Here is a 22,011-nt window from a genome sequence, read left to right on the forward strand (position 1 = left end):
CAGAGGCTGCCTTCCTTGGATGAGTAACTGATCCTGCCTGAGTCTCATTGTTTTGTGTGTAAGAAGACATAAGGCCCAACCAGGAAGGCTGAAGTGCCACAACAAGGGTTGCTAAGGGTCCCTTAAAGTGTCCGCCACTCCCATAGCTCGTTGACAGAGCCTAGTTTCCAGTGTCTCCGGGAAAATGTCCATACAGAGAAGCTTTCTGATGTTTCTCAACTCAGCCACTCACTGGTAAATTGCATCTTTAGCACAGGATTTGGAAAAAAATCCCATTAACGTAAGAGGCCTGCCAAGAGCAAACGCTGGTCAGACGTGTGGGGAACCAAGGGCTTCACAGTCTGACAGGCGCCTTTCCCGTTCCAAGCAGTCAGTCACCTGCAGCCGTACTCTGTCTCCAGTTACCCCAAGAGTCACAACATCACAGACAGCCTGCTACACCTGTGCACGTCTAGGGCCGTATTCTGTCTTATTTATCTCTGGATTCCAAGCACCAATGTCTGGTGCCTGAGTCACTCAATAAACACTGTTGGAGTGAATGGAAACACCAGCCCTGGAAATAAATAATAACAGGGAGAGCTACGATGGTTACAAGTCCGGATCCCAAGTGCCTTATACTTGAGGGATTAAATAAAACAATGAATCTCCACCTCCTGCTTCGAAGGGTGCTTCAGAAATGTTAGTAATTATTATTGCCGACTTTAATCCTCACTCCTACTGAGAACAGAGGCAGTCCTATTTCTCTTAAACACGGTGGGACCCAAGGCTCAGAAAGGTGCATTGAAAGAGCTAAGGATGTGTCATGATTCAGAGATCTGTGCTTTTGCTGCTATATCAAACTGCTGCTGGATCAGGCTAGTCTGTGTGTACGGCTAATCTAGGCTCCAGCATCTGCAATATACTGAGGTGTGTGTGGGCATACACACTTTCATATGCATTATGTATATGCATAAATGTTACATATTTGTTCACACACACAATATCATAACTTCACAAAAGACTAGACACGAAGCTGAACATTGAACATCAGTGTCAAGTAGCTTGGTAAGTTCCTTCGCACTGTCAAATTCTTGAGTCATAACATCCCGGGGTGAAATGTCACATGCCACATTCTTCCAAGCTCACAAAAGCAACATACACAACACTATGTCAAGTCTGGAGCCTTGGCTGCCAGCTCGCATGACCTCCCCTGGAACATTATTTTTCATCCACCCCACAGTGAGGAAAACGGCACCATGCTGACATTCAGGCACCAAAACTGTTCTTTTCACTCAAATGCCCCCCCCCCCCCCCCCGCCCCAAAGTGAGCAGGATAACACGCGTCCTCGCCTTGAACTTACATGAGGAATGGATGCTGGGGAAGCTTTTGCGGCCCTCGGACACCAGGTCAGGGTCCCCTGTACAGTGCATCTCTGAATTCATCACCCCATCTGGAAAGCAGCGGTAAAAGAAATCGGGGCGAGGTCTACAAAAGACACCATGGACATTTTCAATATACAACGCTGCCATCACAACGAGACCCAAGCTGATCCCTCCTCCCCACAGCCCTCCACCCTTCTGCAAGTCCCCTCTGTCAACAACCACAGGAGTTCCCCAGAGCCTCCTGAACACAGTTGTGGGGGAAATCCTCAGGCTTTGGGGTCAGAAAGAGCTCAACTGGAGCTAGTTGTGTAGCCTTAGGGAGATCTCAGCCTTCCCCCGTCTCATTTCTTTATCTGTAAAAGGGAGAAATCAACACCTGACCAAAGGTGAGGTCTTGAGCATTAAGTAGTGGGACTTCCTGGAGGCACCTAAGCCCAGTATCAGCAGAGGAGAAGGGACTATCTCTCTTGATTTACTGCTCTACCAAGCTAGACCTTGCCCCCAGTCTCTGAGAGTCCAGGACATGACATCCCTACATGCCGTATTTTGGTGGTCAGTTGCCTTTCCTCAAGCAGTGGCCCTCAACCTGGCTGGGAAACTTGAAAACACAGCCGCACAGTATGAGGAGTTCGGCGACCCAGGCTGCTGTCTGTGGCTTAAAGCAGGAAGGGGGCAGAGATGTCTAGAGGAAAGAAGGGCGACTCTGGTCCTGAAGCCATGCCTTCCAGAGCAACCACAGATAGTATTAACTTATTCTTGAGCATAGATGTAGTACGAGGCACTACACATTCACCGTGCCATATAAAGCCTATGACAATCTTAGAGGCAGGATCAGGGGTCTGAAGGAGATGACACTCCTGCCAAGATCACTCATGAGCAGTATGTGGCAAACACAAGCTGAGAGCCTTAGAATCGAATCCTGTGCTCAACATTTGACCACATGTTTGAATGTTCTACTCAAGTAAGGATTCTAGTGTGGATATGTGCCAGCCTGCTACCCTGTAGCAACTCAACTAATATTTCTGTGCACATAATGTGGGTACGCTTACTAATACTGCAAGCACGCCTCCCTTTGATATTGCACACTGGATCATCGTTATCACATATGGACTCATACACTGAACCTCCTAGCTCTGGGATCTAGGTAAGATGCCTCTATGATCTATCTTGTGCTGTCTTTTCTAGACCTGGCCAGTGTTTCTCCAGTGTGGTTGTCCACCTACTCAACCAGAACCTCAGGGGGTGAGCCCCTAGAACCAGCACTTTATCTGGGTCCCAAGGGCATGTTAAGCAGGAACGACATCCCAGTGCAGTGTCTTTATTAGTCCAGATTTACCCATCTTCCACCCCTTGATGCCTAGCTTAGCACCTGTACCATGCCAATAATCTATAAATGCTGAGGTTGTAAATGGAATCTCATTTGTTCAATGCCAGGAACTAGCAGTCGGAGCTCCAATGAGCTGTAGTATTGAGAGGCCGTGGGGCTTCTCATCGCTGCAGAGACCGACTCTCTACCAGAGCAGCCAGAGGACAGGGAAAGCAAATGGGCACTAGAAATCATTTCTCAGGAGCAGTAAGAGAAGTGTGTCATAAAGCCAGATCTGAAATGCCAACCCATACATCTCCTCCCAAAGAAAACAATTCATAAGTGATCTTATTAATTTGTTAAAGGCCAAAACTGACAAGTATATAAGCCTGGCCAGGTGCTGGGACAGCAGTGGAGTGCTCTGGAAATGCCAAGTGCAGGCTTTAGCCAAAAGAAAGTGTGGTCCGTCAGCCAGTGGACACTTTCTTACTAGTGAACTCCCTAAAATAATGAGTTCATCATTCAAAGGAAAGAAAAGATCTGTACTGAAGGTCAGAAATCCCAGAAGGGCAACAATTTAAGGGAAAATCAGACACTGTGGAATCTGTCCTACCCAGTGTCCTCTGGCCATGGTTCCCATAGAGATGAACTTGGTAGTATAAGGGACCATTTGTTTCTTCTTGAGACTTACCTTCCCACTATTAATTTAATAGTGTTTGTGCAGACTCCATTCAAAGCAAGAGCCAAGGACACCGCTACAAAAAAACCAACAGACAGAAAAAAAGAGTTGGGTCTCACATTAAAAAAGTCATCATCCCTAAAACCACCACCATCATCATCACCATCCAGCACCATTATCACCAGCACCATCAACATACCATCATCACCACTACCATCACCACCATTATCACCATCACCACTATTATCACCCATCACCATCACTGTGACCATCAGCCATCACTATCATTACCATCACAACTATCATCATCATCATCATCACCACCTCTAATTGCACTTAGTTTATGATCACAGAGTTGTTAAATAATACTTTTGGAACATGATGGAGCTTTGTTGCTAGGGAAAAATATAATTGGAGAAGAACTATGGAGGTTGTCCCATAAAATGCCACATTCCTATGACATGAAATCTTTCCTTCTTGACCAGAATTTTCAGCTTCACAAACAAGCCCATCCATCACTTTCTAGGCTGATATAAACAGATTTAATACAACAACAGCGTGTAGAATTTCTTTTACTCGTAGAAAGACATAACTTTTTTTATTTCCTCCTGGCAATTTCCCCAGACATAATTTGAATCAGAGCAGCTGCCAAACTCCTTCTGAAGAGCAGGACAACCTTGCTAGGCCTCTGTCATCCTGACCCATCACCTGCCAACAGCTGTACATCACTGTTTCCAAGAGGGCAGAGAGTCCAGGAGGTAACTTTTGTCATCTAAACCAGCAAGAACTTCTAGAATATATGAGTTTAAAATATACAGCCCAGGGACCTTCTCCCAGCAGCCTGAAAATCTGTTAGATCAGGGCAGACCCAACAGAAGGGGAATCAAGACCCTTTCCTACACAAACCGTGCCCTGGCCTCCTATAGCTTGTTAAGAGGACTGAAGGGCACAGTCATCACCACCACTGTGATGAAGGTCAACTGTCTTACATTAACAACAGAAACTCAGGGAGGCGCTCCTTGAGTAATAAAACACGTGAGCTACCCTTTCTCTTTGGCAAATATTAACTCCTTGATACCAGCAGAGATTTGTGTAAGATGAGTGCAGTGGAGGGACATTTTCGGGAAGGCCCTTCCTCAAGTGATTCGTTATCATCAAGGGAGACAGATGAGTCACTCTACATGCAGAAAGTGCTGTGGCATAGCCATCCCAGTCACCAGGGCACACACTACTGAGATGGAGACAAAGCCACCCACTTTTAGCAGGTTGTAGGAAACAGAAAGAATGAGGAGGGTTGAGATGAAAAGGAGAAACTAACACCTGAGTGGAGATGAAGCATTCCTGGCCATACATGAATGGAGTGGGAAAAGGGGCAGGTCCCTGTTGGAGAGCTGGACATGAGTCAGTACCACAGTACTGCCATCAAAACGTCAAACGTGTAACCTGGGGTATAGACTGGCTCTGAGTGCGGAGAACATGAGAAGGTCCAGTGACTACAGTCTTTACATGCAGATCTTTCCTGCTGGAAATGCCACCTTCCTTCTCTTCTGCAGAAGAGATAAAAACCCCTAGGCTGTCCTAGCTGAGTTCTCCCAGAGTCCTGACAGCGAACAAACTGTGAGCTAGCATGGACCTGACAGTGGTGGGCTTTTTCCTGTTAGCGCTGGCCCTGCTGTGCTTTCTAGGGGAGCACCATGCCTTCTTATCCTAGGGGCATGGCCTCAGTTTGGAGAAGCCATCTGTGAGCAAGCATCACTGGCTGATCTCTCATCGTCCCACATCAATCTTAGTGAACTTCATACACAGCTCCATTGATCCAGAGCCCAACACACCCCATAAACACTCGGGGCTGAGTGGACTTGTAGACAGTACAGTCTTTCCAAAGGTTTGAAGTAAGTGAGCTAGAAAACACCAGCAAATGCGCTATGCGATCCAAATGCCCGAAAGAGACAGAGAAGGATGGGGAGCTAGAGTGATGACATTTTGGAGCGTGGGAGTTGCTTCAGCATTCTGGAATTACATGGGACTGATGAATTTTTATCTGAATGATACAGTTTGACAGGGTACTGATGGGAGGGCAGCAAAATGACAGGGTACTGATGCAGAGACCTTTCATGAGGTATCTCTTCCAATGTTCCTCATTCTCTAGAACGAAGGCTGGGCTCTGATCAGATCCTCGGTGCCCGGAAAGCCAGGAGAATACACAGCCCCAGGCAAGAACACTTGCTGACAACCAAGAGCCCTACAGGTCTAGCTCATGTGGCATTTTTTACAGCATCTGACAGTACCATTTTGACTGATGGATCAGAAACACAAACAAGACTGGCTGATAAAGAAATTCAAAGTGGCATGTCCTACAGCTTGGTTTGCTTGGGGGGGTATGCTTGGGGGGGGTATGCCAGAGGACTTGAAAGCTTTTGCTGTTATTTTTGTAGTTTTAGGCCACCCAGCATGCCAGTCTTTCCATATCAGAGTTCCTGGTTATTCTATAGCCTGAATGCCTGCAAGCTAGACGTTGCACAGGGAAAACACCGCCATTCTTGTCTGTATGTAGCAGTGGGGAACACTTGGGGCTCGGGTGTAAGTGCCTGGGTTAAAATCTTCTATATACCCTCAGTACAGAAGGACAACTAGCCTCCCCTCCCTGAGAGAGTTCTGAATTCCAGGCTTGACTCGAAACCACCTAGTTTTCCGACTTTGATGTATAAGGTCGCCCTTCCTGCCTCCAACCCTTCCTGAAAGCACGGGTTGTTTGCAACCTCTGTGCACACTGCTGGCTTTTCGTCATTTTCTGGACAGGAACTCATCGATTTAGGCAAACAGAACAGCCAATAATTCCTTTTTAGTTACCGTATAGGAGGCAGAGTATGGTGCTCAATTTTGAAGCGTTACCCTAAGGGAGATTTAGCTGGGAATGAAAATGTCTAGAGGAGGTAGTCAGGGCTGCTTAGAGATATCACAGGAACACAGCTCCATGGCCAGCAGTAAACTATAGCCACAACAGTGACAGCCATTCCTACCCACTGTCATTTACCTGGGGACTCTATGTGAGGGATCAGCTATAATATAACATGAGGTGAAAGGATTCCCAAACCAACAAAGAGGGTGCCCAATAGAATGCACTAAGGACCACAGTAATAGCCATCCAAATACTGCCCCGCCACTAAAGCCAGGTATGGTAAGGTACCAATGCCCCCATGCCCCATGAAAACACTTAAAACTTTCTGGCATCACAACTAAAGAGACCAAGGCCATGTGACCAAATTCTCAGTCTACAGGTTAGCAACCTGGAGCATACACCTGACCTGACAGAGAGAACCTGTAACCGCAGGCTGGCCAGAGTCAGGACTGCTTTGCTTTCAGCCTGGAGAAACAAGGGAGTCAAAGTCTCCATCTAGGGGCCTGGGACCAAGGAACAGAGTGAGCATGGGGGGGGGGGGCACCACGGCTGAACAGTCAGACGTGCAGGGAGAAAGCAACACCACTGTGAGCCCACGGCCCGCAGGAAGCAAAGGTCTGGGGCAGAAGAAACCAAGTCCAGGCTGGGGAGGAGACAGGAAGTGGAGGAGACGAGGGAGGGTATAGTTGAGACAGAGCAGGTTGTGAGATCTCGACATTACAGCTCTTCCCCACGGCAGCCCCACGGGGCACTGCTGTGTTAGCCCCCCTTTGCTTGGAGTTGATAAGACTGCTTATTTTAGCTCTGTCTTTAAACCCATTATTTACTCGAGCTCATTTGAAAAGGAAACTCAACATTATTCTTTTCAACTAGACAGACTTAACTAAAGCTTGGTTACGTAAAAATGGCCTCTATTCTTCCTCCTTTAGACACACACTCTGCCTCATTCATACTCCCTCACTAAGAAAAGAGAGGAGTGCCATGCTGCATTTTCCTCTCCATAAGCCCAGTAATTAACAAACACATCCCTTAGTGAGGAACCTCTGTTTCCAGACTTACCACCCCAGAGGATGGCAAGTCCATAGAATATACTAAGCTCAAGCTTGGGGATGAAGGTCTAGATAATTTATTTAAAGTATATACATATCCAATTTAGTTCTCTAGAGGATTAAAAAGGTAGAGATTTAGACACAGGTTAAATTACCTTGGTTGCTAGAACACCCCAGTAGGATTGACTCATTCATTCATTCATTCATTCATTCATTCTGTGTGTGTGTGTGTGTGTGTGTGTGTGTGTGTGTGTGTGTGTGTGTATGTGTGTGAGTGAGTGATCCATGCACATGCAGGCATGCTGGGCACCTTCTGAGAATGTCCGCTTGTGAGTGCCCTTTACTTCACATTGACTTAGAACCTTTTAATCTTATCTTGTCTTATTTTCCCAGAGTCTAATTTTGACCAAAGGAAAAATAATCAGTTGGGTGTAAATGAGGTTTTTTTTCCAAATGTGATTATCTAATTAAGATCATTCCCAGCCCCTAAAGCAAAAACTGTGAATACTCTACCCAAGAAGGCTTCCTTAATTTCAGTCTTGTCTGTCCGCCGGATAATTTTCACCACACAAATAACAGCCAAGGGTGTGAGGAAAGAAATTGCCTGGAAGAGACAACAAATAATCCCTCATGAGGACTCTGATTTGCTTCAGATGTGGCAATTCTTAATTAGTCCCAGTTAACTTCAACTCGCTAGTCAAATGACCTTACCGAACTGACCTTAAACAAAGAAGGGCAATTTGTCTATCTGGAGCGAAAACACAGGCTTGGGAAACTAGAGGTCTGATTGCAGGTTCTAATTGATTTGTAATTGCTTGGAGCCACATTTAAAGTGGGAGCTTTTTAAAGAGTAAAGAACAGTGTAGCATTATGATAGTTCATCAGCACCAGGAAACCCTGGAACACGCCCTTCTCCCCGCCGTGTGTGTATGAGGAACATGACTGCAGGCTCTGGTTCCACCTCCCTAGAAACATGAGAGGGTAGGCCTTCTTAATGACAGTCAGTCAGCTCGTCCCCTTTTGAAGTTCTTCTTGCTATTAGGTTAGAAGTGAGTCCTTTCATTCAAATTCTTCCTCCCAACATCGTAAGATATAGAATCAGCTGGAGTTCAAACCCCTGGATATGTTTGTAAGGGAGTTTCTAGATTGGGTTCATCCATGTAGGAAGAGAACCCAGCTGTGAGCAGTACTATTCCGTGGGTAGGGTCCCAGACAGAATGACAAAGAAAGAGGCTGAATACCAGCACTCATCTCCCTCCCCCACCTCTCTGCTTCCTGCCTCAGATGTAACATGACCAGCCACTTACTGCCTCTACTGGCATGACTTCCCCACCATCATGGACTATATCCCCTCAAACTGTAAGCCAAAATAAATCTGTGTTTCCTTAAGTAGCTTCTCATCAGGTATTTGGTTATGGCCACAGGAAAAGTACCTAAGGTACCATCTACCCAAACCACATTGGAGTGAAGCTGGTGGGGTCCACATGCAGTCACACGCATCCTAAAGCACCCCAGGAGGTTGTAGTAGGAACTGTATTAGACTCGTGACAGCTCTGAGACAACTTCTCGGGTTCAGTGATGGGCCTGGGGTCACACAGCTTCTAAGCTATGAGGCTGATCTTACAGTTTTGGTTGTGAGCCTAGACGTTAACGGCTGAGCCATCTCTTCAGCCCGCGGCTGGTCTTCTTAAGCCAGTTTTCTGCCTCCAATATGGTTTCTTTAATTACCACTGCCACCAGGAGGAAAGGTATTTACTTAACTCTTCATGGGTAACATCTCAGGACAACAGTGTCTGGATGGACCGAACATTGCATCAATCAGTAAGTGATGGGAAGGGGGTGGGAACTATGTTCCTTATGTTCCCACTTAGGAATTCTTCAGTGTGCTCAGATGAGACCATCACTTTTCACAGAGGGGCTTCCCGATGGGACAAAGTCATGGCTGGAATTTGTGCAAATGACCATGACCTTTCAAAACAGCCTCTTCCCATTTCAGGCACTTATTTTGGGCACTTCTGCCTTCAGAGATGGCCTATGAGACATCAGACAGCCTTCCTTCTCATTTGTCATCATGTCTTTGTGACCATGAGAGGTAGTAACTGGTTAGGGTTGTCCCCTTATTGGTTGTGGCTCTGGATGCCATGGGTTATTTGAAAATAACTGATGGAGCCTGGGAGTCAACTGCTCATATCTGAGTAACTTCAGGGCTTGCAGACATGCTGGCATACTTGTACGACCAGTCTGGGAACTGAGGATCATATTTTTTTTTTAACAAGCATCCCAAACAATCCTGATGCTGTTGATTAAGTAACACATCTTCACCTTCAGATCCTGAAAACTGATGTCCAGAGTATCACCTTCTAACAGCCAAGACCACAGTCAAGGCTCAAGAATCCTTTTCGTCTCCAAGCTCAGCAGCCTAATCGTTTCCATCCCTTAAAGCCCTAGGTATAGTTCATGCCACATGCTCCCTAAGAGGAGAGAGCAACTCACCAAACAGTTACCTGAAAGGACATCACCAAGTCAAGCCTCAACAGAATAACAAACACTGGACAGAAGAAAGCGCTAAGAGACAACCTTAGCCGACATGCTCCCAGGTGTGTAGGCAGGAATAAAATTTCAAATGAACTATGAGTGGGAAAGGCTTTCCCATGAGGCCCTAAGGCTGGTAAAAGAGGTTTTAGAATAAGCCGTTTTAGCCCACATAGGGGATAGGGCATCAGGTAAGAACCGTGCAGGTTCACAGCCAGGAATGAGAGCTGGGGAGTCACCGGGGCCTGGTGGCAAAGGACTTTCTTTCAGCATCATCCCCTGACACAGACCTCTTGTTTTTAACTAGCTCTCCCTCCCCTCTGGCTCTGCCAAGGCCAGCCTTCATTGCACCCACTCTGCAACTTTCCTAAGTCGGTGCTATGTGGGGTCATTCTTATGACCACCAATGGCCTGCTTACTGAGCCAGTACTAAGCCTGGGGTGGGGCGTGGGGACAGCTCAGTTTCCTCACCTCAAGAGCTCCAGAAAAGGGCTGCAACCTGACAGAGTGCCCAGCTCCATCTCCGAACAGAAGTATCTGTGGACAACGGCAGGGTGTGATTTCTCCTGTGTCCCCACAACACTGGGGACACCAGTCTCATGTCTTTGTCCTGGCCATGTATGGTGGTTTGGAGAAATGACCCACATCAGCAGTTCTCAACTTGTGGGTCATGACCATTGGAAAACACATGTTTTTGATGATCTTAGGAACTGAGACACTGAGCAAAATTATAGTTACGAAGCAACAATAAAAATAAACTTATGGTTGGGTGTTCCTAAGACTTCAGAAATGTGTGATTTCCAATGGTCATGACCTACAGGTTGAGAAGCACTGTCCTATGTAGTCTCATGCATTTGAACACTTGTCCCCAGTTGGTAGGAACATCTATGAAGACTTAGGAGGTATGCTGGAAGATGTATGTCACTGGGGGTTTTGTAGTTTAGAAAGCCACATGTCGATCTTTTCCTGCTTGTGGTTTAAGATGTAAGCTCTTAGGGAGCAAAGAGCCCAAAGACAGAGCAGAGATATATTTATATTTACCACCCCCTCCCCCTGTCTGTTGCATGATGTCTCACCATATCCCAAAATGAATGTTAACATGTACTCAGAATATACTCACAAAGTACTGGGATATCACATGGGATTAAAATGTGCTCCACATGAACCCACATGACCTGAGTAGAGAATCCTGGGCAAAGGAAGAAGGTTGGAAACAATAAAAAACAGAGGTTCCCAGGCACCTTGCCCAAGTAATATATAACCACTGCCTCCAAGTGGGTTCTCACCTTGTGTACCCACCAGTGAACCCCGTGTAGGAAGTGCCCTCAGTGTCCAGATTCTACTCCATCTAGAAACAAGATCTGCCTCAGCACTGCTGCAAAGCACTACACTGTCCCAGACATGTCTAGAAAAAGATGCAGCTTAGAGCAGCCCTATATGTAGAGGGAGGAGGCGGCCACAGCAGGAAACTTCCACAACTGAAGGAGTCCAGCCCGCAACGTTCTGATGTCAAGATTCCAGCCCAGAAGGCGGCCACCAAGGCTCACTCATGTCACAGCACAGGGCCAAAGTGCCTACAGCTCTGGCACCTAACATAAAAGTGGTCAGTGGAGCGATTTTAAAGATAACTCCAACACACGCAGACACCTAGCAAAGGCCCCACTTTGGGTAAACAATGGCAACCTGTCACCAAAGAAAGGGCCGTCAAAGACTTAAAAAGAGACTACAAATTAAACTGTCTATCACCAGCTAAGTCTGTCTTCTTCTTCCGTCCTCTCCCGGAACTGACTAGTTCCCATCTTCCTTAAAAGCATCCCAGAATAGTAAATCCTCCTAGCAAATCATCACAGTGACAGGAAGATTCTGGGAGACGAAATCAGGTGATCTCTGGCCATAACCACAGAGACAAAGAAAATGAGTTGGACATTTCCTTGAAAGACAAGGGAAAAATCTGCAGAACTCTATCTCAATTTCCCTTTTAAGTCTAAACCGGTCTTCAAAGGTTTTCTAGCAGTGCTGAACTGCCCAGCTGACATTTGGGTCTGCGCCTCCACTAGACTAGAAGCCACATCATATTCAGCTCTGCACCCCTACTGTCCAGCCCTGGGCTTGGCTCATGGCAGGTATTTCATCACTGCCTGGGTAGTGAGGAACAACAATAATAATCATCAATCTGAAGTTATCTACCACCCGGCTCCATCCCTGTTTTATCTGCGCCCTCACCCTATAGATACCCACCCCCATAAACTCTGACTCAGTTCACCCGATAGGTGCTCCCCAATAAACTCTGACTCAGTGGGTCTATGTGGCCCTATTCTCCCACTTTGGAGCTTCAAGTCTGCGTTTTCTGTGTGTCACATGCTGGAACTACCTTTTCACCTCACCCAAGTCCAAAAGGTGGCATCAGAGCTTAAGGGCTTCTCAGTGTTCTGAGAGGGTCTAGTCTAGTTTCTAACAGTTGTTAAGACCTTGGTAAAGTTGTCTGGTTTTTCATCCTCAGATTACTGAGCTGATGAAAAATGGTGCCATCAGAGATTCTGAGAAGCATTAACTGAGATGCCGCTCATCATGTGTTGAGCACAAGCACTGTCCTCAAGAAACCATTGCCACTGTGGTAGCTCATGATGGCGGTAGTGACGAGGATGTTGATAGATGATGGTGATGATAGTGATGAGGATGATGGTGAAGAAGATGATGGTGAAGATGATGAAGATGAAGGTGAAGAAGCTCCATAGAATCTCCCCTCTGACCTTTCCAGATCCTATTTTATATCAGGGTATAGCAGGATCCCTGAGGGTATGGTCCATGCCTGACCTGACTTCTTGTTCTCCACAGCCCTTATGGGCTCCCCTACCTACAGCATGTTCTTTGCAAGTGTGCCCTGAATGCACAACATGACATCAACAGAGGGTATACTAAGTCACATTCATGACCAACTGGCATTCCCTGCACCAATAGCACGTGTTTGATCATGCTCTGATAAACCCCACACACTCAGCAAGGACACGTGACCTCTTCTGAATAACAGCACAGCCTCTGGCAGGGGACTGAGTGCTTGGGGGATGATGGAGAAATGTTAAGTCAAGACTCAGGGTTTCTAAAAGAATCCTTGGTCTGTCCCTCTGGTCAACAGGAAGATAGATTCACCATGGGAAAACACGATCCTGGCATCAAACAGTCCCACCATACCCAGACCCATTACCTGCACTGTAGGAGCCACAGGCAGATAAAACGTGAGCTGAGCCTTTTCTGAGGATGCCAATACCACTTCTTCACCCTTTGATCACACTTGACTCAGTCACCAAACTTTTACTATATTGCTTTTCTGATTACATTTGACCAAGGGATTTTGACACACACAAACACACATGTGTGCATGCATGTACACATATGCACACTCATGAATCATGACTTGGGGCCACTAATTACTCGAAAAACATCTTAGTTAGAAAGTTAGAAAATTCACCTTTAGATGGAAACATTCCAACCTACATGAAAGAGCCAAGATTTTATGAATGAAAGAATGCAATTTGGGCCCGTGAGGTGGACAGGCCAGCAAAGGTACTTTCTGCCAAACCGCTGCCCCCTGCATTCCATCACGGGAACCCACACAGACTAAGGAGAGGACCAACTCTCACAAGCTCTTCCCTGACTATGCCAGGCACACCATGGCATGTGGCATCACACACACACACACACACACACACACACACACACACACACAAATTGACAAATGTGCCTCCAAGAGAAACCGATCTAGATTAGACATCTGGGAGACAATATGCTCCACTCAACATTCTTCTGCAGTCACTGGGAAAGTTTCCCAGGACCCAAAGTTGGCAAACAATAGCTCACATTAAGTTCTTAATAAAAGCTAGGTGAACAAATCGAATTACGGAATGGCAAAGGATTTTCCACCCTTGAGCGGCAGGTATTTTACATGGCGCTTCTGCTCTCCTGTTGCTCTTGTGGACTGCACTGAATCTGGGAGCCAGATGCATGTGCTCCATCAACCACTATTAGCAAAGTAAAAGACTGAACTGGTTTCACTATAAGGTTAGAGAGCGAGTCAGTGCATGGAGCCAAATACACGTCTATTCTTCAAAAATCACGGTGCAGAATGACCTGTTTGCATCTGATCCAAACCACTGGCCATGTGCAAATTGTTTCATCCCACTTGTGTCTCTAGACAGAATCATTGTGGCATCTTCATCCACTCTTCAAAACAATCCATTGTTCATAAATCTAGGCCAGAGCCGCGAATTTCTCTCCATGTCCCATACGACCATTCAGCTCCAAATTGCATTTTATGGCACATGAAATGCAAAACCCTGGGAAGAATGGGTCTGAGTGATAAACAGATGTTTTCCCCTAATTGTGCTATGAAGTCATTAGCCACACACTGGTTCCTTCATATCTGGGATTTATTGAGTTAGGATAGAATTGGAAAAGGATCTTATTGTAATATGTGAGTATCTGTCATGCCCTACTGCCAACCGACCTTAATAGTTCACTTTGCCTAAGATTTACAGAAATCGATTTCATTTTCCAAGCTGAAAAGTAATTATTAAAAGCAGCTGTAATAACACCTGAATGTTCATGCAGTATAGAAGACATTTCCATTTTCAGATATGAATATCTTTTTCTAACCACAGTTACTTAAAAAGCTTTATTCTGTAAAATAAAGGGATTTCTTTCAAACAGTCCCATGTGTATTGTGAATGTTTTGGAATAGTCATTGTAGTCCCCAGAAGCACAAGCATCATGATGGGTCAATAGGAATCACCATCAAGCCGCTAGGCAGCCCATCTGAAAGTTTTGTTATTGTTTCCGGTGGAGGGAGCATGTGACTGCTTCCTTTGCTACAGAATGCACTGGCAATGCTCCAAGAGTGATTGAGCATCAGTAAGGAGTTCCCGATGCTCTGGAACATCCAGGGCAGTCTTACGGTAGACAGCTGACCTCCGATTAGACGCTGTCACTCATCAGCCATGTGGCTTCAGGAAAGTCCCCTCATCTCTCAGGAAGCATTTCTGCCCCTGCAGGCTGTGGATAGTAATGACCCCTTCCTCTCTGACATAGGCTGGGACTATATGAGGTAGCCTTTCCATAGGTACTGGCACACAGGGAGGGAAAGGTCAAAGGCTGTAATTGCCACATGTTAAGAGAAGAAGGTAAAAATAATCCCACTATATCTACCAGCTGCTGGGGTGTTTCCTCATTCATTCTAGGAGACACAGATAACATCTAGTAGTTAGGCTATGGGGTAGCCTTTTTTTTTTTTTCACTTGTGTCTGGGTGTATGGTGTACACATGTGTATTTCTGTTGGCATGTGTGTGGGCACAGGTATTTTGTGTGTAGCATGTACAGAGGTCTCTAGTTGAAGTTGATGTCTTCCTCAATGGCACTCCACCTTATATATTGAGGAAAGTCTCATACTTGAACCTAGAGCACACTGATTTGCCTAGTCCAGCTTTCGTGCCTGGCTTCCATGTGCTGGGATTACAGGCTGGCCACCACACCCACTTAGCATTTACATGAGTTGGGGGGATCCAATCTCCTGCCCTTGTGCCTGGCAAGTACTTTTCCTAATGAGACACTTCCCAGCCTACCACAAGGCAATCTTGTCACTGATCAATAACTGCTCAGCCCAAACTAGAGAAGTGGTTAGCAAAGCTCTCTAGAGTGATTTTCAGGCTTATCCTGAAAAAGGGACAGGGAATTCTTGTCATTAGCTTCCAATCTGTCTTTACTAAACTGTCACTATGTGGAAACACTCAACATAACTCAGGTAAGCAAGTTCCCCTCTCTTTCCAAAATGTTAGATAATCACAATTTCTCAAGTGAGCAATCAGTGCCCGTCATGATCTGGAAGCGGGTTTTAACTGGATGGGCTGCTTTGCTCTTTATTTAAAGTTGACTACTGTCTTCAACAGGGGTTGGGACATCAAGGATCAAAACCCATTTGGTTTGTAGTTGGGATGGTGAACACATCAGCCACCAAGTCACGGTACTTACAAACATGAGGCGTGTAGGTATGTTGTCTGTCTGCACCAAAGGGTTTTTATAGAGCCAGATCTCTTCTGGCTGGATGACTCTCTGGAACGGATCCAAAAACTCTGTAAAACTGAAAGAAAACAAAGAAAAGGACATGAAAGCTGAGCATTCAGCTGCTGGGGACAGACCCTGGGAAGCCACTTCTGCACGCCCTTAGGAGAATCTTCCAGACTTCTGGGAAGGGGAGAAATAGCCCCCAGTGATGGTCCTCAGCCAGTTCCAACTGGAGAAAGACAAAGAGGCACTGAGACTGTAGAATCCTCTGTCCCCCCTGGCAGCAAAGACTCATTCTCCGGGTAAGGAAACAGCTTTGAAACTGTTTTACAAAGACACTAAGAACTCAGGCTCCTAACGTGAGCTGAAAGCTCAAGTGTCTCACAATGGCTCACGCAGGGTCACGGCCAGGCCAGCAGCACACTGTCTGAGAACAAAATGGCTCAGAGACAGAAGTGGAGATTCAGCAGGCTCCCGTGACCTACCCAGGAGGGGACAGGAAGTGTCCTGCCCTCCCTCCGGCTGCCCAGATGAGGCCATGCTGCTGCCACTCCCTCCACTAGGGGGCAGAGGAAGGACGAGATGAAGTGAGGAATGTTTGGGTCTGCTAAGGGGCTAGCTCTAGGCATCTTTCATCTTCATCTTTCACCCTCTGAGAACCCACCCCTGCCATGGTAACCCATCGCACTCCCCAGCCTGGGCTACGTCTTCATTAGTTGGACAACCAAAAGCAACCGTTAAAGGGGAAATGGTAGGGGTGTGGGAGACAGGCAATATGAATTTACTTTTTCAGATTTCAGCCATTAGCCTCTGCCCAGCCTCTCCAGCCCCACCTCCACCTAAACCTCATTTGGAATGGTTTCAGGCATGATGGCTGGGAGCCAGGGCATCAGGAGGTTCCAGTCTTCCTCTGCCAAGCTGAGAAATTTTGATCCTGAGCTAACAGGATGGGAAGAGCCACTCAAAGTGGAGCCTCTGGCAACACGATGCACAGGACTTGGAGAAGAGCAGAGGAATAAAGACAAGAGAATCTGCTCAGGGGTACACAACCACCTCAGTAAGAGATGTCTGCAAAGTGGCCGAGAGGACACATGGGAGGGCATGCAGGTGGGTGGTGGGAGTGGTTGGAGTCCAGTCCAAGCTTCCAGTTTGGGGTACTGTGGACCAAGATGGGGAGCATGGGGTGACCCCTAGAAGAAGAGGAGGGCAGCTTCGTGATCCTCTAGGGACTTTTAGGGTACCTAGCAGCCTTAGTCTTCCCACAGCCATCCCTGCTTTAGTCATGAATCCAGAAATTCCCTCTGTCATAGGCAAAAAAACAAAAAACAAAAAACAAAAAAAAAAAACAGTCAACCAAAAGCCAGGTCCTAGCCAAATTGGGAACCTCACAACCTCAATTTGTATCCCAAACTTGAGTGTCCTATGATCACGGTCCGTCTGTATTTTTCATGTACATTTTCAGCAGTGACCACACAAGGACTGTGAGCTGAGAGCCTCCTAGGCTGGCCCACTAGGAGGCTCCGATCCTGCTGAACTTAACGTCCACTCTGAGGAGCCTTGCAGTCCTCCATTGAAAGGACTGGCCTCTCAGTCCACCATCGAAGGGACCGGCCTCGCAGTCCACCATTGAAGGGACCAGCCTTGCAGTCAACTCAACCGTGCGCCTAAAAGAAGCAGTTCCTCCCTGTCTGTTTCTCCATGCCTTTCTGTCCTTCCTTCCGTTCTTCCTTCCCTGTGCATTCACCTGTGGGTGGGGTTTTAAATGCTAAGAACCTGTGGACTTAGGAATTCCAAGAAGAAAGAGGTGTCTTTGCCAGCTCTGCTCAGCCTGGTGTCCACAGCCCCCTCCCCCCCCCCCACCTAGAATGTTAGGAGTCGCCTGGACTTGTCAGTGTAGTAGTCACAGTCATAGAGACCAACCAAGCCCTCACCAACCTGAGCCGAGAATGTGTCTACTGCAGAATGGAGCTCTAAGTGGGCCAAGAACCTGGACTGCAAAACTGCCACGGGCCCCATGTGTAGCTGGAGTTTTCTCTCCAGGTTCCGCCAAGTCCCAGCAGTCCCTTAGCCCACTTATAAAATAAACATACAGATGCTTATATTATTTAAACTGCTTGGCCATTAGCTCAGGCCTATCATTGTCTAGATCTTACTCTTATATTTAGCCCATTTCTATTAATCTATACTTTGCCATGTGTCTCGTGGCTTACTGGTACCTTACATCTTCCTTGTCCTGGCGGCGGCTGGCAGGTCTCTCCCTCTGCCTTCCTGTTCCCTCAATTCTCCTCTCTGTTAGTCCCACCTATACGTCCTGTCTGGATACTGGCCAATCAGTGTTTTATTTATACAGAGCGATATCCACAGCACCCATGTACTTTCTTCAAAGCAAGGTATGCCGAGCACCTCCCTGAGCATCAGAAAACTCCTCCTCATCACAGCACCCCACCCACGAAGCTGCTCTACGCTACTGAGTAAAGCCCTGCCCCTTGTGGGGCTGCCGTTTACTCACCTGCAATGGGGAGGCTTGTGACTAAATCAGAAGCCACAGCTGGAGGTGGCTGAGAACTTTCAGATGTACAAGCGGTAGGGATACGACCTGGGGATGTGGATTTTAAACTATTCTCTGGATGCCATACCCCAGTGATCCCTTAAGGGTCCCACATTCTTTGACTCCAAGAAACTTGATGATTTAATTTTCATCATTTACAATCCCAGTGTGTCAATCCAGCCCTGGCTATGTGGTGCATGGAGTCCTTTCCTTAATACCTGCACTCTTCAGTTTCCTTGTCTGTGCATTGACCCTATCTTACAGAGCTAGAATGGAAATTAAATGGAAAGAATATACACGGAGACTGGGCTGCAACTCGGTAGATGCTTGCCTGCCATGCACAAGGCCCGGGGTTCCACTCCTGGCACCTTATCAACTGGGTATGATGATGCACACCTATCCAACAAAACATGGGCAGAAAAGCTAGTGTTTTTCCCCCATTTGCCACTGTACTCCAGTCTCTAGTGTGTGTTTCCACCAGTTTTTAGTATTTTCTTTGACTGTGTCACAGCTGACTCCCTGCTCCCAGGTGTTTTAAAAGCACTTTAAACAAAATGAAAGGCAGCAAAGTTTATTTAAAAGATGTTTTTAGGCCATATAGCTTACTTGCGATAACTACAATTTATTGAACATTCTGATTACTGTGACAATAAATCAAAAATATTTGATATCACTTGTGAGTTTCTGGTTTGAGAAATTCCAGGGGTCCAGCTGAAGGGTTCTTACTTAGATGCTCTCTCTCAATATCTTAGAACATTGGCTGACACTGAAGCTATCTGAGGGCCACATTAGGCTACCCACCAAGGTGGCTATCCACTGATGACAGCCTGGCTGTAGCTGTACTGGAGTACCAACACATTCCCAGCAGTCCTAGGGTCCTGAGAACTCCAGCATCTGGAGAGAGGTAGGCAAATGCTGGCTGACTTCTCCTGGTCTAGCCTTAAGAGTCATGTAATGTCATTTTCATTGTTTGGATGTTGATGACCCCCAAGGGCTCAGGTGTTTTGAACATTTCATTCCTAGGAGGTGCTACTGTTTTGGAAAGGTGTGGGACCTTTAGGAGATAGAACCTAGCTGGTAGAAATGGGTCACTGAGGACAAGACTTAATGTTTTTATTTAATAATTTACTTTTGTTTTATGTGCCTTGGTGTGTTGCCTGCATGTATGTCTGTGTGAGGGTGTTGGACCCCCTGGAACTGGAGTTAGAGACAGTTATGAGCTGCCATGTAGGTCCTGGGAATTGAACCCAGGTCCTCTGGGAGCTCACCCAGTATTCATAGCCACTAAGCCATCTCTCCAGCCCCAGGACTTGGCATTTATAGGTCTACCTGTTTCCTGTCCTGTTTCCTAATCCATCCAAATGTAAGTGAGCAGCCTTGGGCACCTGCCACCACTTGGAAGAGCTGCTTCTGTCTTCTCTGACACGATGGGCTGTACCCCTAAACCACGAGCCAGAAAAGACCCTCCATTCCCTAGGAGTTTGTTGTTGTTGTTGTTGTTGTTGTTGTTTGTCAAGTACTTGATCACAGCAATGAGAAAACTATTGAATGCAGTCAGTGTGACCTCACTTGGGGCAAATCTTGCAGTTAGCGTCAAGGAAGGGAAACAGACGCCTTCTCTTGACAGGTGTACTAAGCCCTGACTACAGAAAAGCAGGTGGATGCAGAATATGACTCCAGCCACCACTGAAGGACCATCTGCCACCCACAGCGGGTCACTAACTCTAACAGTTCCACAGCCCACTGTCAGGGACCCAGAGCCTTGACTCCTATTTCTTCTCCACAAAGCAGACCACAGGAGACTTAGACACATCACTGAGCAATTTCCTTCCCACTGTCTATGTCCTGGGTTCCTCTCTCTGTCTGTCTTTGTCCCTTTGTCTCTGTCTCCCAGTCTCTACTCCACGCCCTCAGGTGGTGTTCATGTACACAAGTGTAAGTGTGGAGGCCAGAGGTCAACTAACCTAAGATACTGACCTCATATGTCGCCCCCTTGTGTTTTGACACAGGGTCTCTCAATGGGCCTGGAACTTGCCCATTAGATGAGGCTGTCTGGCCAGCAAGCTCCGGGGGACCCATCTGCTCTGCCTCTTTAGCACTGGTATTACAAGTATGTGTCACTGTGCCCTTCTTTTTAAGAAGAGAGTGGGGATTGAACTCGGGTCCTTACGCGTTCCTGTCAAACACTTTACTCAAGTCATATCCCCAGGCCACAAGTTTTACTTTCTAAAGGTCAGGTGCAATTTTTCTAAAATGTTGTCAAATACTGAGACTTTTGAACAATCCTTCACCGCACCCTGACTAGCTGCAGCCAAAACACATCTATCAGGCAAATCGTATCTCCTGGGAACAAGAGTGCTAAGAAAGATAGATGTCCCTTCTGCAGCCACTGGCGTCTGCCTCAGAGAGTCCAGACAGGAAGGCAGCTGCTCGGAGGACCCAGGGTGGATAAAAGCAGATGGGGTCAGAAGAGGGCATGTGGAGGATGGAATACCCTGGAGACTTAGCCGTGCTTCTGAGGGAGGGCACAGCCAGCCCTGGGGGCATCCTTCTCTAAGCTCTTTGGAAGGATGGCTATAAAGCAAGAAGCAGAAACTCTGGGGCTGGGACTGGGGAGGTCATTCAGTCAGGAAGGTGTTTGCTGCACAAGTGTGGGGGGCTGAGCTTCATCCCCAGGAGTGGGAGTGACCCCCCCCCATGGAGGAAGGCAGAGAGGAAGATCCTTGGAGCTCACTGACCAGCCCCTTGGCCTACTTGGTATGTTTCAGGACAGTGACAGACTCTATCTCAAGAAACAATAATAAATAAGCAAGGTTGGTGGTCATCTGAGAACAAGTGAAATCTCAGGAAAGACAAAGTGGTCCCCCAGCCTCCACACGCAACTGAACACACAAAGGGTACCTCATACACAAGAACATGCACACACATACACACATACACACGCACATGCACAAACCTTGCTTCTTTGTGAGCTGTGGAGGTACTGTCTTTAGTTACTCATCACCAAGGCTCACTCTGAGGACACCAACGGTGTGACAGGTCTTGGGATCCCACACTTTAATGAGCCCAGGGAACACATCTGGTGGGGGCTTGTGACTACAGGTCCAGGTACAAGAACGTCTGGGAGCTGACCCTTCTAGCAAGCTTCCTTCCTGATGATAACATGATGCTTACCTGCACATCATGACCTGGGGAGTCTGTCTCAACCTTAGACCTGCAATTTGGACCTTCACTTAGCAAGCCCCAGGGGATTAGTGTGCTTTCTATGAGTTGAGACTCAGTGTTCTCAGTAAAAGCCCGAGTCTCTTAATTCCAGCCATTCAAGAACCAGGTTGGCTGATTTGTACTATTATTTTTCTGTAGACAGAATCCCCTTGGAAGCTATTCTGATTATTTTAGATGAAATTTCATGTCACTTTAATTATAAAACCAGCAGGGCCTCTAATACATCTGCTAAGCCTTAACATAAACACAATGGAATCACAGGGCTATTGACTAGTACTGCACAGTGACCATGGTCTCTGAACAGAAGGCTGTCCTCTCTGAGAGGGTACAGAAATGTGGCTGAGGAGGCCCTCCCATGC

General features: G+C 46.8%; 1 protein-coding gene across 1 annotated transcript in view; it reads right to left on the minus strand.

Annotated features, from left to right (window-relative positions):
• Plpp4 (phospholipid phosphatase 4) overlaps positions 1-22,011 on the minus strand; it is a 133,771-nt gene that overhangs the window by 68,334 nt on the left and 43,426 nt on the right. The window contains exons 2-5 of the mRNA XM_059250676.1: positions 15,847-15,955; positions 7,809-7,899; positions 3,360-3,423; positions 1,341-1,465 (exon numbers count right to left, since the gene is read on the minus strand). Of these exons, the coding sequence (XP_059106659.1) occupies positions 1,341-1,465; positions 3,360-3,423; positions 7,809-7,899; positions 15,847-15,955 (389 nt within the window). The remainder of the gene's footprint in view (positions 1-1,340; positions 1,466-3,359; positions 3,424-7,808; positions 7,900-15,846; positions 15,956-22,011) is intronic.

The sequence above is a fragment of the Peromyscus eremicus genome, chromosome 1 (genome assembly GCF_949786415.1).
Source record: "Peromyscus eremicus chromosome 1, PerEre_H2_v1, whole genome shotgun sequence".
NCBI classification, from domain to species: domain Eukaryota; kingdom Metazoa; phylum Chordata; class Mammalia; order Rodentia; family Cricetidae; genus Peromyscus; species Peromyscus eremicus.